This window comes from Salmo salar, chromosome ssa16 (assembly GCF_905237065.1).
Source record: "Salmo salar chromosome ssa16, Ssal_v3.1, whole genome shotgun sequence".
Classification (NCBI taxonomy): Eukaryota; Metazoa; Chordata; class Actinopteri; order Salmoniformes; family Salmonidae; genus Salmo; species Salmo salar.
Genome location: NC_059457.1, coordinates 39524125 through 39538580, shown reverse-complemented (window position 1 = coordinate 39538580; position 14456 = coordinate 39524125). Strand labels below are relative to the sequence as shown.

Genomic DNA, 14456 nt, shown 5'->3' with positions numbered 1-14456 from the left:
TCCCTGCCGGCCAAACCCTCTCCTAACCCGGACGTCACCGGGCCAATTGTACAGCGCCCCATGGGTCTCCCGGGCGCGGCCGGCTGCGACAGAGCCTGGACTCGAACCCAGAATCTCTAGTGGCACACTACGCCACTCGGGAGGCCCCTGGTGTGAATATTGTCAGGGACCGTCTATGGCTTCCCCAAAAACTATAAAACGTATATTTTGTTTCTCTGTGTTTCATAATATATACTGCTCAAAAAAATAAAGGGAACACTTAAACAACACAATGTAACTCCAAGTCAATCACACTTCTGTGAAATCAAACTGTCCACTTAGGAAGCAACACTGATTGACAATACATTTCACATGCTGTTGTGCAAATGGAATAGACAACAGGTGGAAATTATAGGCAATTAGCAAGACACCCCCAATAAAGGAGTGGTTCTGCAGGTGGTGACCACAGACCACTTCTCAGTTCCTATGCTTCCTGGCTGATGTTTTGGTCACTTTTGAATGCTGGCAGTGCTTTCACACTAGTGGTAGCATGAGACGGAGTCTACAACCCACACAAGTGGCTCAGGTAGTGCAGCTCATCCAGGATGGCATATCAATGCGAGCTGTGGCAAGAAGGTTTGCTGTGTCTGTCAGCGTAGTGTCCAGAGCATGGAGGCGCTACCAGGAGACAGGCCAGTACATCAGGAGACGTGGAGGAGGCCGTAGGAGGGCAACAACCCAGGAGCAGGACCGCTACCTCCGCCTTTGTGCAAGGAGGAGCAGGAGGAGCACTGCCAGAGCCCTGCAAAATGACCTCCAGCAGGCCACAAATGTGCATGTGTCTGCTCAAACGGTCAGAAACAGACTCCATGAGGGTGGTATGATGGCCCGACGTCCACAGGTGGGGGTTGTGCTTACAGCCCAACACCGTGCAGGACGTTTGGCAAATTCGCCACTGGCGCCCTGTGCTCTTCACAGATGAAAGCAGGTTCACACTGAGCACGTGACAGACATGACAGTCTGGAGACGCCGTGGAGAACGTTCTGCTGCCTGCAACATCCTCCAGCATGACCGGTTTGGCGGTGGGTCAGTCATGGTGTGGGGTGGCATTTCTTTGGGGGGCCGCACAGCCCTCCATGTGCTTGCCAGAGGTAGCCTGACTGCCATTAGGTACTGAGATGAGATCCTCAGACCCCTTGTGAGACCATATGCTGGTGCGGTTGGCCCTGGGTTCCTCCTAATGCAAGACAATGCTAGACCTCATGTGGCTGGAGTGTGTCAGCAGTTCCTGCAAGAGGAAGGCATTGATGCTATGGACTGGCCCGTCCATTCCCCAGACCTGAATCCAATTGAGCACATCTGGGACATCATGTCTCGCTCCATCCACCAACGCCACGTTGCACCACAGACTGCCCAGGAGTTGGCGGATGCTTTAGTCCAGGTCTGGGAGGAGATCCCTCAGGAGACCATCCGCCACCTCATCAGGAGCATGCCCAGGCGTTGTAGGGAGGTCATACAGGCACGTGGAGGCCACACACACTACTGAGCCTCATTTTGACTTGTTTTAAGGACATTACATCAAAGTTGGATCAGCCTGTAGTGTGGTTTTCCACTTTAATTTTGAGTGTGACTCCAAATCCAGACCTCCATGGGTTGATAAATTGGATTTCCATTGATTATTTTTGTGTGATTTTGTTGTCAGCACATTCAACTATGTAAAGAAAAAAGTATTTAATAAGATTATTTCATTCATTCAGATCTAGGATGTGTTATTTTAGTGTTCCCTTTATTTTTTGAGCAGTGTATATAAATAAAAGAAGGTTACTGTATGTCAATTACAGTCCTCAAATGGTTAAGTGACCATTTGGCTACATCTACATTTGCAGCCCAATTCTGATATTTTGCAAGCTTATCTGATTGGTCAAAAGACCAATTAGTGGGAAAAAAGCATCACAATTGGGCTGCCTGTGTAAACACGTTCATAGAGACCCATTTTGTAGCCCACATGGGTTTGTCCATGTCTGTCCCAAAAGGTTAACCCAACTAGGGTTCAGATAAGAGGCCTTGGACTATGTTGCACTAGATCAGTAGCCTAAATAGTGAATGACGTTTTATTTTCACAGTTACCCATGAACAGGCCCAGATCAAGCTTAAAAAGGCAGAGGAGACTTCTGATCTGCAGATGGACTCAGACATGGATGAAGAAGAGCCAGGACCTGTCAGTGGTAACATGGCAACAGCAACACTACCCGAGGGGGCTGATTACACTATGAATACTGTCCAGGATGTGGAGGCGATGGACCAAAAGTTACGACACAGCTTTCCTGAATGGAGTGGTAGGTACTCTGAAAGGGATGTTTTACAAAAAAAAAAAACGTTCTTGTAGTACTTTGTTCATTAGTCCACTGTTAATATAATACCAAAAATGGTCCATGCTAATAGTCAAGTTTAAGATCGAGCACTTTCAGAGCAAATTAGCAAAATGGTTATTGCATATAATTTGCATCATTACATTTTTTGCTCTGTACTGCAGTGTTTCGCAATTCTTGTCCTGGGGACCGAGAGAAGTGCACATGATTCAACTAAGCGACACATTATCAAGCCTGAATTAAATAAGGTATGCGAGTACTATGGCAAAAACAAACACGTGCACCCCTTTGGGACCAAGATTGGGGAACACTGAGGACTTTCAGTACAGAAATCTTGAGAACTTTACTGCTGACATGCACATTTTTGGGACTGTATACAGTGTGAGGAAACCAATGTGTACATTTGTAATTAGATTGACCTATACCTGTATACACAATTCCTGCATTGTATTTGATCTGAGCATATACTATAATTAAACAATTTTATAATGAACTGCTTTTGTCATCTCTTAAGAAAGCTTTGCTTGGGGAACATCTGGGGCCTGCATGGACACTGAGAACAAAACCAGCTTGGTCCCAGGTGGACAGCCCAATTGAAATCTACATTTTACAGCCTACTTACTGCCTATATAGGTCACTACACACACACACACACACACACACACACACACACACACACACACACACACACTTAGGTAAAAACCTGGGACCCATGCAGGTAAGTACGATAACCCACATGGTCCCCAGGTTTTAGCCCAGGTGGGTTAAAGAAGGGTTAACACTTGGGCCCAATGTTGTATAACCACAAGGGGCCCACAAAGTTCTCCTCAGTTTCCATGTTATGCAGTTGCCATGTTGGGCTTCACAACTTATGAAGCCCAACATAAACCCACATAAAGCCCAACATGGCAACCACATGTGGGGCCAATGTGGATACTGAGGAGAACTTTGTGTGCCCATTGTGGTTCTCCAACATGGGGGGCCCAAGTGTTAACCCTTTAACCCACCTGGGGCTCACGTGGGGAATAACACATCTGCCCACTGAGGTCCTTCAATAAGCCCAACATGAACCCACAGAGCCAAACATGGATACGGAGGACAAAACTTTGTGGGTCCCTGTTGGGTTTCCCCTAATGGGGCCCATGGAACAGCCCTTCATTAACTTATATGGGCACCATATGGAAATGTTGGCTAGGTAACCAGCATATCGACGTAAACTTGGAGTCACGCGATAAGTTGTGTGGTCCTCCCACTACAACTCGGGAAAGGATGCAGTTTATTAGTCTACAGATGAAATAAGTTCTGATGAACTTCACAGGGTGGTGAAAGTGCACGGTGACGAGCTCAATGCTCCTTTCCAAAAAATAGAGGGTCTTATTATGGTGACATGATGATTGATGCTTGGCTGCAGTTTGACAAATTAAAATAATCTCTCTTTTCTCCATAATAATCTCAATATGCAGGCTATACACGCACTGTATTTGCGAGCTGTTGGCTAAAGCACACATGCCAATACCAGAGTGGGAACATTTGCTATATAAACACATTTTTTGACAAAAACATTTGCGATGGAAACCCATTTCATTTGTATTTTTTCGGTACATGGGAATTTAACCTCATTTTTATGTACACTACGTCATCACACAGATTTATCTGCAACAAGTCAATTGGATTGAACATCTGATGAGAAAATGCACGTTTGTTTTATTTCTGTTCACATTAAACTGTCGCCAATTGGATGGAAACCTAGCTACTGTCAAATGCAGGAATCATGACTAGGTCTTTTGGTGGGTTTTATTAGTACCCTATCCCTTTCAGATTTCAAAAAGAAGCAGGCATAGTACATTTGTGTATGAAAAGGATATGACTACATCGTCAAAGGGTAGTGAACAAGTGGAGATTTCTAAGCACATAAAAAAAAGCATTCTTGAGCATGTACATTTTTCTTAGGATTCTGCCAATCAACAATCTTGGCTTGTGAAACTTGTCAGAAATAACATGAGTAGGTTAAATGCAGTCAAGAAATCTACACACAAAAAAATTGCCTAAGTCAATAAAACAATTGAGTAGTAGTTACTCAAAACATCTTCAACTGCTTGTAGAACTCAATCATAAGTGGTACTTTACTCAGATGTTCTTATCACTTAATGTTTGAGTACTTTAAACAAACTAGGTTATTCAGTAAATATAACTACTGTATTTGTGTTGTGCTAATCCAAAGTTGAGTTTTTACAAGTTCACTATTTAATAAGTCAATCTAACATTTATTAAATATGTTTCTTACTTGATTATATTATGTTTTACACCTTCACTTAAATATAGTAGTCAGACATTTTGATGACAAAAAAAATAAAAAATAGTGTTTATGTGTTGTAGTGTTGCAAGTTATGAATACTTAATGCTTCTACGTAGCTCTTTTTGAATGATTGCGGGGAATTCACAATTTTGAATTTTTGATACTTTTACACAACGTTGTATGCATGTTTGAAGAAAGAAAAGCATATTTCTAAAATATGCTTAAGCAGTTTGTGCTATAAGGTGTAACTGATCATAATGAACAAATTTCAATTTTAAAATTGACGTTCAATAATGAGACATGCCATTCCCACCATCAACAAGGTTATAAGCACCACTTAACGAGGCTAATGCAGCATTATGTAATGAATACATTATGCACTTTCGTGTCAAAGGTCATAAAACAGTTAAGTATTTAGACCCTTTACACAGTACTTTGTTGAAGCACCTTTGGCAGTGATTACAGCCTAGATTCTCCTTGGGAATGACAATACAAGCTTGGCACACCTGTATTTGGGGAGTTTCTCCCATTCTTCTCTGCAGATCCTCCATCCTCCAGCTCTGTCAGGTTGGATGGGGAGCATCGCTGCACAGCTATTTTCAGGTCTCTCTAGAGATGTTCGATCAGGTTCAAGTCCAGGCTCTGGCTGGGTCACTCAAGGACATTGATACTTGTCCAAAACCACTCCTGCGTTGTCTTGGCTGTGTGGTCAGGGATGTTGTCCTGTTGGAAGGTGAATCTTAGACCCAGTCTGATGTCCTGAGTGCTCTGGAGCAGGTTTTCATCAAGGATCTCTGTACTTTGCTCCGTTAAATCTTTTTCCTCGATCCTGACTAGTCGCTCAGTCCCTGCAGCTGAAAAACATTCCCACAGCACAATGCCACCACCACCACCACCACCAAGCCTCACCGTAGGGATGGTGCCAGGTTTCCTCCAGACATAACGCTTGGCATTCAGGCCAAAGAGTTCAATCTTGGTTTCATCAAAACAGAGAATTTTGTTTCTCATGGTCAGAGTCCTTTAGCGGCCTTTTGGAAAACAACAAGCGGGCTGTCATGTGCCTTTTACTGAGGAGTGGCTTCCGTCTGACCACTCTACCATAAAGGCCTGATTGGTGGAGTGCTGCAGAGATGGTTGTCCTCCTGTAAGGTTTTCCCATCTCCACAGAGGAACTCATGAGCTCTATCAGAGTGTTACCATCAGGTTCTTGGTCACCTCCCTGACCAAGGCCCTTCTCCCCAAATTGCTCAGTTTGGCCAGCTCTAGGTAGAGTCTTGGGGGCTCCAAACTTCTTCCATTTAAGAATGATGGAGGCTACTGTGTTCTTGGGGACCTTTAATGCTGTAGACATTTTTTTTTGGTACATTTCCCCAGATCTGTGCCTCGACACAATTCCTTCAACCTCTTGGCTTGGTTTTTGCTCAACTGTGGGACCTTATATAGACAAGTGTGTGTGCCTTTCCAAATCATATCCAATCAATTGAATTTACCACAGGTGGACTCCAATCAAGTTGTAGAAACATCAAGGATGACCAATGGAAACAGGATGCACCTTAGGTCAATTGAGTCTTACAGCAAACAGTCTGAATACTTATGTAAATAAGGTATGTTCATTTTTAATACATTTGCAAAAAAAGTAAATCGGTTTTCGCTTTGCCATTATGGGGTATTGTGTGTAGATTGATAAGGAAAAACATTTTATCCATTTTAGAATGAGGCTCTACAGTATTTATCCATACTCCAACAGCAGCACAACCCCCCCAGCAACACAATGATCATAATGATACTGATCATAAACTTTTCAGGGAAGTTAGTAACCAATATACACAGGCATGTAGGAAAGCTAAGGCTAGCTTTTTCAAGCAGAAATGTGCATCCTGTAGCACAAACTCAAAAGTTCTGGGACACTAAAGTCCATGGAGAATAAGAGCACCTCCTCCCAGCTGCCCACTGCACCGAGGCTAGGAAACACTCACCACCGATAAATCCACTATAATTGAGAATTTCAATAAGCATCTCTCTACGGCTGGCCACGCCCTCCACAGCAACTCGCCCAAGCCTTCCCCATTTCTCCTTCACCCAAATCCAGATTGCTGATGTTCTGAAAGAGCTGTAAAATCTGGACCCCTGCAAATCAGCTGGGCTAGACAATCTGGACCCTCTCTTTCTAAAATTATCTGCCCGAAATTGTTGCAACCCCTATCACTAGCCTGTTCAACCTCTTTCGTATCGTCTGAGATTCCCAAAGATTAGAAAGCTGCCGCGGTCATCCCCCTCTTCAAAAAGGGGGAGACACTCTAGACCCAAACTGCTACAGACCTATCTCTATCCTACCCTGCCTTTCTAAAGGTCTTAGAAAGCCAAGTTAACAAACAGATTACCAACCATTTCGAATCCCACTGTACCTTCTCCGCAATGAAATCTGGTTTCAGAGCTGGTCATGGGTGCACCTCAGCCACACTCAAAGTCCTGACTTAGAATAATGTGGACAACTACAAATACCTAGGTGTCTGGTTAGACTGTAAACTCTCCTTCCAGACTCACATTAAGCATCTCCAATCCAAAATTAAATCTAGAATCGGCTTCCTATTTCGCAACAAAGCATCCTTCACTCATGCTGCCAAACATACCCTCGTAAAACTGACCATCCTACCGATCCTCAACTTCGGCAATGTCATTTACAAAATAGCCTCCAACACTCTACTCAACCAATTGGATGCAGTCTATCACAGTGCCATCCGTTTTGTCACCAAAGCCCCATATACTACCCACCACTGCAACCTGTACGCTCTCGTTGGCTGGCCCTCGCTTCATACTCGTCGCCAAACCCACTGGCTCCAGGTCATCTACAAGTCTCTGCTAGGTAAAGCCACGCCTTATCTCAGCTCACTGGTCACCATAGCAGCACCCGCCCGTAGCACGCGCTCCAGCAAGTATTTCTCACTAGTCAACCCCAAAGCCAATTCCTCCTTTAGCCGCCTTTCCTTCCAGTTCTCTGCTGCCAATGACTGTAACGAACTGCAATTTTTTTTTTTTATAAATAAATAAAAAAAGAAATCTCTGAAGCTGGAGACTCATATCTCCCTCACTAGCTTTAAGCACCAGCTGTCAGAGCAGCTCACAGATCACTGCACCTGTACATAGCCCATCCAACTACCTCATCCCCATACTGTATTATTAATCTTGCTCCTTTGCACCCCAGTATCTCTACTTGTGCAGTGTATGCATGTACACACGCACTGCACAAATAATATGACTATCTACCATTCCAGTGTTTAATTGCTATATTGTAATAACTTCGCCACTATGGCCTATTTATTGCCTTGCCTCCCTTATCCTACCTCATTTGCACATACTGTATATAGACTTTTTCTGCTGTATTATTGACTATGTTTGTTTATTCAACGTGTAACTCTGTGTTGTTGTTTGTGTCGAACTGCTTTGCTTTATCTTGGCCAGGTCGCAGTTGCAAATGAGAACTTGTTCTCAACTAGCCAACCTGGTTAAATAAAAAATAAAATAATAACAACCTTAAACCACACTTTCTCAATGTAGCAACAAAATCCTTAGGTACTTTTCTGCCTTTCATAAAATACCATTAAAGAGGTGTCCTTTGTACTCACCACTTCTCTGAATCTCACTTCCATTCCCCTCTGGGAGATCAGCTTAGCAACACCTGTGGACTCCTCTCCTCTACACTAAAACAACTTGCCCTCTCTTCCATATCATAATCCATGTTGGGGGATAGAAATTCAAGATCCAGACAGTGCTTCAAATCCAATCATTTTTTCTCCCCCCTCACCAAAATGACCCTGAGTCGGCGGTCTGGTTGAAAGGGGAGCCAGGTTATCAATAGCTAATGAGTACTGACCACTGAAAACCACCCTGCAGAAACAAACCCCCTCTGCCTCTCCCACTCATACAGCACTTTATATTGCCAAGGATATAAGGCAGAACCACATTTGCCACAGTAAAACCCCATGTAGCCCCACATTTAAAACACCTTAAGAGGTTTAGATGGAAAATATGGAGACAGATACTCCAGAATGTGAGTCACTGTAATCCAGTCATTAGATGAATAATGTGAGAGCAGAGACATCATATCACCAAGGGGAGTTACAGCCAGTAAACTCACATGGTTTGATCATAACTCTACATGTTAGCCTTTAAGCACTTCCCAACCCGACACTGATGGTGACATTCAGTAGGAAAGTAAATCATTCAAACCAACACAAAACAGATACTGATTCAATTTCTACACAACAATAAAATCAGTCAAACATTATAAGGTAAGTCACTCATCCGCTCTTATTGCAATTTCACTGCAAACTTGATTTTACTTACTCAACCAACATTGAGCTCAAAGAGAAGCTACAAAAAAGGGATAGACTGAGTGAAGTCTTACCGGTGGTGTCACAGAATAAGTGACGAGTTTCAGCGCCCGTGTCAGATTCATTACAAAACAGCAACGTCCTGTTTGGTTCCAACAACAACCTGCTGACAGAATATGGCTGAGTCACCTCTGGTCTGGCTGACACACTGGAGCTGTTCTCAGCACCTGTGAACTTTACACCTTATCTCAGCAAGCCACCGCCACTGATACCCTGTCCCCACATAGTCCAGGTGACAGGGAACAGTGTGATGCTATAGAGAAACTCCCCAAATGACACCTAGCCCCTTCCTGTTTACAAAAGGCATTTCATAATCATATATCCAATGTTGCTGAGATTGGGAATATCCCTTCCTTTCAGTGTACATGCCTTACTTACTGGAGAGCAGTTAGGTACTACTTTCCCATGGAAGCCCAGATTACAGGGCTGGCTTAGTCATGCCTGGCACTATGGTTACCAGAAGGAATGGAGTACACTGGGCTGTTAACTGACAGGGTATTTTTTTATTCCACCAAAGGCCCTGGCAAAGGTCTCTCTATATAGGCCACTGTCACTGTGTTTTTTGATTGGAGAGGAATGAGGGTTTAGATTGTATCTCTTCATAAAAAACATTTATGCATGGCTTAGAGCACAGCCGTTATCTGGCTGGATTTTTCTCCTTTGCTTCTACCTGGTCTACCTTCCTTCTAATCTTCCGTTTGCTTGGAGAGGGAGGGGTAAAATAGAGTAATGGAAAGGCCAATCAGAGGCCAATTGCATGACCAAGGTGGCCTCTAGGCTACATTCCAGTCTGAGTATTGTGACAATTGGGTGTGGTAAAACAGAAGTAAGAACAGAACAGCCTCACTGTTTTTACTCCGCTTACTGGAACTCCTGGCCTTTGGACAGTCAAAACACACCCTTTTGAATCACAAATCTTTTCTTCACTTTTTTATTTTTATTTTGATTGCCTTAAGTATATGTTTATTTTTTTTTTATTGCTTAGGCCTCTACACCAGACTTGGGCACAAATCCTGAATTATTAATAGACCAGAGGGAAATAGAGGTAGAGTTTAAAAAAACAACACTTGAGTACATGTCATAGAGAGGGCTGTAACAAAAGCAAACACTTCTTAAGAACAGGTGTGCCCCTACGGCAGGTAAACAATCACGCACTCAGAGAGACTGCTCAGTAGGCCCCAAAAACTAGCACACGGGAAAATATGTCATGTTCCTAACTGGAACAAATATTGTGCTTCTCAAAAATGCACACAATAGACCTACATATTGTAACTACTGTTACTTGACTACTGGGAAGTTTACTATGCTTTCAGTGCATGTGAGTGTTGCTGAGCTATGACTAAACGTTTTACTATATTAGACCTAGTTCCACCACAATGTATAGCGAGAATTCTTCACAGAACGCTAATGAAGCATGCTTGAAATCTTAATCTACTGTATTTTGGAATGTAAAAGAAAACACTGATTGGTCGCTGCCTATGTGGTCCACAAAGACTCACTGTTATTTCCGTGTAAAATACTAACAAAACTACATCTGTGCGGTTTGGTCAAGAGTTGAGAAACACAGCAACACAAAACTAACAAGATCATTTTCATTAGGGAAGAAAAAACATTCTGTATATAATGTAAATGGTGGTTTGCAGAGCCAGAACCCACAGTGTAATTACAGTGGGCCAACTTTCTCAGTTGAACTGCTCTGAAGAGGGATTACTTAGGCCTACCACTTACAATAGTGCAGACTATGTACCTTGTGCAACCATTTTACAACACGTTTTAAAACTACAAGAGGCATATAATCTCAGTGAATGTGATTAGTTACCATGGGCCTTCAACCTTCATTGAACTGCAGCTGACGATTACAGACAACTTTTTGGATTGTTTATACACACACACACACACACACACACACACACACACACACACACACACAAAGCAGGTAATTGAATCTCTACCAATACAATTGTTGACTCAATATTATGCTCATTGCTGTTAATGCATGTGGATCCTGTGTCATTTGTGTCAGTTACAGTGTGGAAAACCATTTCAACAAACTACAATCACTAAACATCTTTCTCGGAATTCACGCTGATCTGATGACCATGACTGGATAGTTTGAATGAGACTTTTCCTTGAGCGAGTCAGTTAAAAAAAGCAACCTTGGATTTAAATGAAACTATTGGATTAGAGATTTAATTTATCAAGCAAGCATCAAGTAGACAAGGGAAGGGAAGATGCAGCCATTTGGTAATGCAGTGGCGAAACTCCTTAACCTGCATGTATGGCAGAACAAGGCCCACCCTCAGTACTCGGTAATATTTTGTATTGAATTTGCCAACCATAACACTTTGTATTCTGGACATTTTTTGCAGTATTACTTTAGTGCCTTATTGCAAACTTGATGCTTGTTTTGGAATATTTGTATTCTGTACAGGCTTCCTTCTTTTTACTCTGTCAATTAGGTTAATGTTGTTGATCCATCCTATCACAGCCATTAAAAACTCTGTAACTGTTTTAAAGTCACCATTAGCCTCACATGAAATCCCTGAGCAGTTTCCTTCCTCTCTGACAACTGAGTTAGGAAGGACACCTGTATCTTTGTAGTGACTGGGTGTTTTGATACACCAGCCAAAGTGTAATTAATAACATCATCATGCTCAAAAGGGATATTCAATGTTAGATTTGTTAATTTTTTACCCATCTACCAATAGGTGCCCTTCTTTGCGAGGCATTGGAAAACCTCCCTGGTCTTTGTGGTTGAATCTGTTTGAAATTCACTGATCGACTGAGGGACCTTAGCAATAATGTAACGTGTGGGGTACAGAGATGAGGTAGTCATTCAAAAATCATGTTAAACACTTATGGTACAGTGTGTCCATGCAACTTGTCACTTAAGCACATTTTTACTCCTTAATGTATTTAGGCTTGCCATAAAAATAGGGGCTTGTCATAAAAGACATTCCAGTTTTTCGTTTTTAATTAATCTCATAAAATATAATTTCACTTCGACATTATGGGGTATTGTGAGTAGGCCAATGACAAAAGTATCACTTCAATCCATTTTAAATTCAGGCTGTAACAAATTGTGGGAAATGTCAAGGAGTGTGAATACTTTCTTTAGGCACTCACTGTATGACATGACAGAAAATGAAAACAGTAAAACCAGACCTGTAAACCAAGTAGGCTTCGCGACCTCTGTGAGATTGTTTTCATGAACATTGCAGTGTCAATGTGCCAACACAGGTGTCACAACATTCGAGCAAATTATTTCAACTGACGCCTCGAGAAAACAATTTGTAGATCCCCAACATCTGCTTGAGAAATAGTGTTCGAAAAGTGGTAGTTATTTCCAATCCTACCTGTAAAACGTCTCAGACAAGTCCCAGCAACTCGCGTAAAGGCGTCCAACTCACAATAATAATTTGTCTCCAAACACTTGAAGCTATCAGCCGATTTGAATGAACTAAATAAAATCCTTGAAAAACCAACCTGAAGAACACAGAGAAGGGATGTCCCTATTTGGCGGTACAGCGTTCAGGTGAGTTTCATAACGTCATCACGCTTGTTCGTCACATACAGGAAGTAGGACACCCGTCCTTTTTTTCAATTTCATTCTTCCCTGCCTTGTTCTCAATACACTGTCCAGAGACACTCCTTGGTATTCCTCAATCTATGGATTGTCAACGTATCGAACCTATATCCAACCATTATTATAAAGGCCAAATAGTACAAGGAGTATAATTGTACTATCAAATATCAGATGTATTAATAAAAAACAATCAAGAATGTACATAGATGGGCTCCTAAGTGGCACAACGGTGTAAGGCGCTGCATCTCAGTGCAAGAGGTGTCATAACAGACCCTGGTTCGATTCCAAGCTGTATCACAACCGGCCATGTTTGGGAGTCCCATAGAACGGCAAACAATTGGCTCAGCTTTGGCCAGGGTAGGCCGTAATTGTAAATAAGAATTTGTTCTTCACTGACTTGCCTACTTAAATAAAGGTAAAAAAAGTAATACAAAATAGACAGTTGGTAGGCTAGCCCTTGATTATGACCCTCCATTCCATTACACATAAGACTCAAGAGCACTGATGCTTGGTCTGAACATTAACACACATCGCTTACAGTACGGTTTTGGAAGCATAAGGACCTTATCTTTCATATCAACGAGAAATAATAATAAAAAAGGTTAAATTGATACACACCTTTATAGGGTTAGTGTTCCCACACAGTCATATCTCTATGTTACTGCGCTCGTTTACAGAAAATAGATGGGAAACAGAGGAACCTTTATGCTTTTAGAACCGTATCGCAATTGAGAATCGACTCATGTTTAGATTGAGTATTTGGCTGTTTTGTCTGGCAGAGCCAGTCTACCTCTGAAAGTAACAAACGGTAGGCTCCTTAAGAGTAACTCTTCGGCTAGTGGTAGTCTAGTAGGAAAGGTAAAACTATACTGCCTCCGGCCTCCAGAGTGTCGCAGTGGTTTAAGGCACTGCATTACAGTGCTTGAGGCGTCACTACAGACCCGGGTTCGATCCCAGGCTGGGTTAACGGCGTTTGTGACCGGGAGTCCAATGAGGCGGCGCACAATTGGCCAAGCGTCGTCTGGGTTGGTGGAGGGTTTGGCCAGCTGGGATTTCCATGTAGCGACTCGTGTCGGGCCGGGTGCCTGCAAGCTGTCTTTGGTCACCAGCTGGACGGTGTTTCCTCCAACACATTGGTGCGGCTGGCTTCCGGGTTAAGACAGCAGTGTGTCAAGAAGCAGTGCGGCTTGGCAGGGTTGTGTTTCGGAGGACACATGGCCCTCGACCTTCGCTTCTCCCAAGTCTGAGGCCATCCAGGACCTCTCTACCAGGCGGTGTCAGAGGAAGGCCCTAAAAATTGTCAAAGACTCCAGCCACCCGTCATAGACTGTTCTCTCTGCTACCGCATGGCAAGCGGTAGCAGAGAGACCAAGTCTAGGTCCAAGAGGCTCTAAACAGCTTCTACCCCAAAGCCATTAGACTCCTGAACATCTAATCAAATGGCTTCCCAGACTATTTGCATTGCCCTCCCCTCCCTCTTTTACACTGCTGCTGCTACTTTGTTATCTTGTACAGTTGAAGTCAGAAGTTTAGTTAGGACATCTACTTTGTGCATGACACAAGTAATTTTTCCAACAATTGTTTACAGACAGATTATTTCACTTATAATTCACTGTATCACAATTCCAGTGGGTCATGAGTTTACATACACTAAGTTGACTGTGCCTTTAAACAGCTTGGAAAATTCCAGAAAATGTCATTGCTTTATAAGCTTCTGATGGGCTAATTGACATCATTTGAGTCAATTGGAGGTGTACCTGTGGCTGTATTTCAAGGCCTACCTTCAAATTCAGTGCCTCTTTGCTTGACATCATGGGAAAATCAAAAGAAATCAG

General features: G+C 42.8%; 1 protein-coding gene across 3 annotated transcripts in view; it reads right to left on the bottom strand.

The window, feature by feature from the left end:
- LOC106573580 (tight junction protein ZO-3) overlaps positions 1–12574 on the bottom strand; it is a 37407-nt gene extending 24833 nt beyond the window's left edge. The window contains exon 1 of one of the 3 annotated variants that reach the window (XM_014148737.2): positions 12392–12574. Coding sequence is in view for 1 of the 3 variants with exons in the window: in XM_014148736.2 (XP_014004211.1) it covers positions 9050–9100 (51 nt within the window). In the remaining 2 variants the exon portion in view is untranslated. Of the gene's footprint in view, positions 1–9049; positions 9249–12391 lie in introns of those variants that run through there. The other 2 variants (XM_014148739.2, XM_014148736.2) reach the window with 2 other exon arrangements.
- Between the last annotated feature and the right edge of the window lie 1882 nt (positions 12575–14456).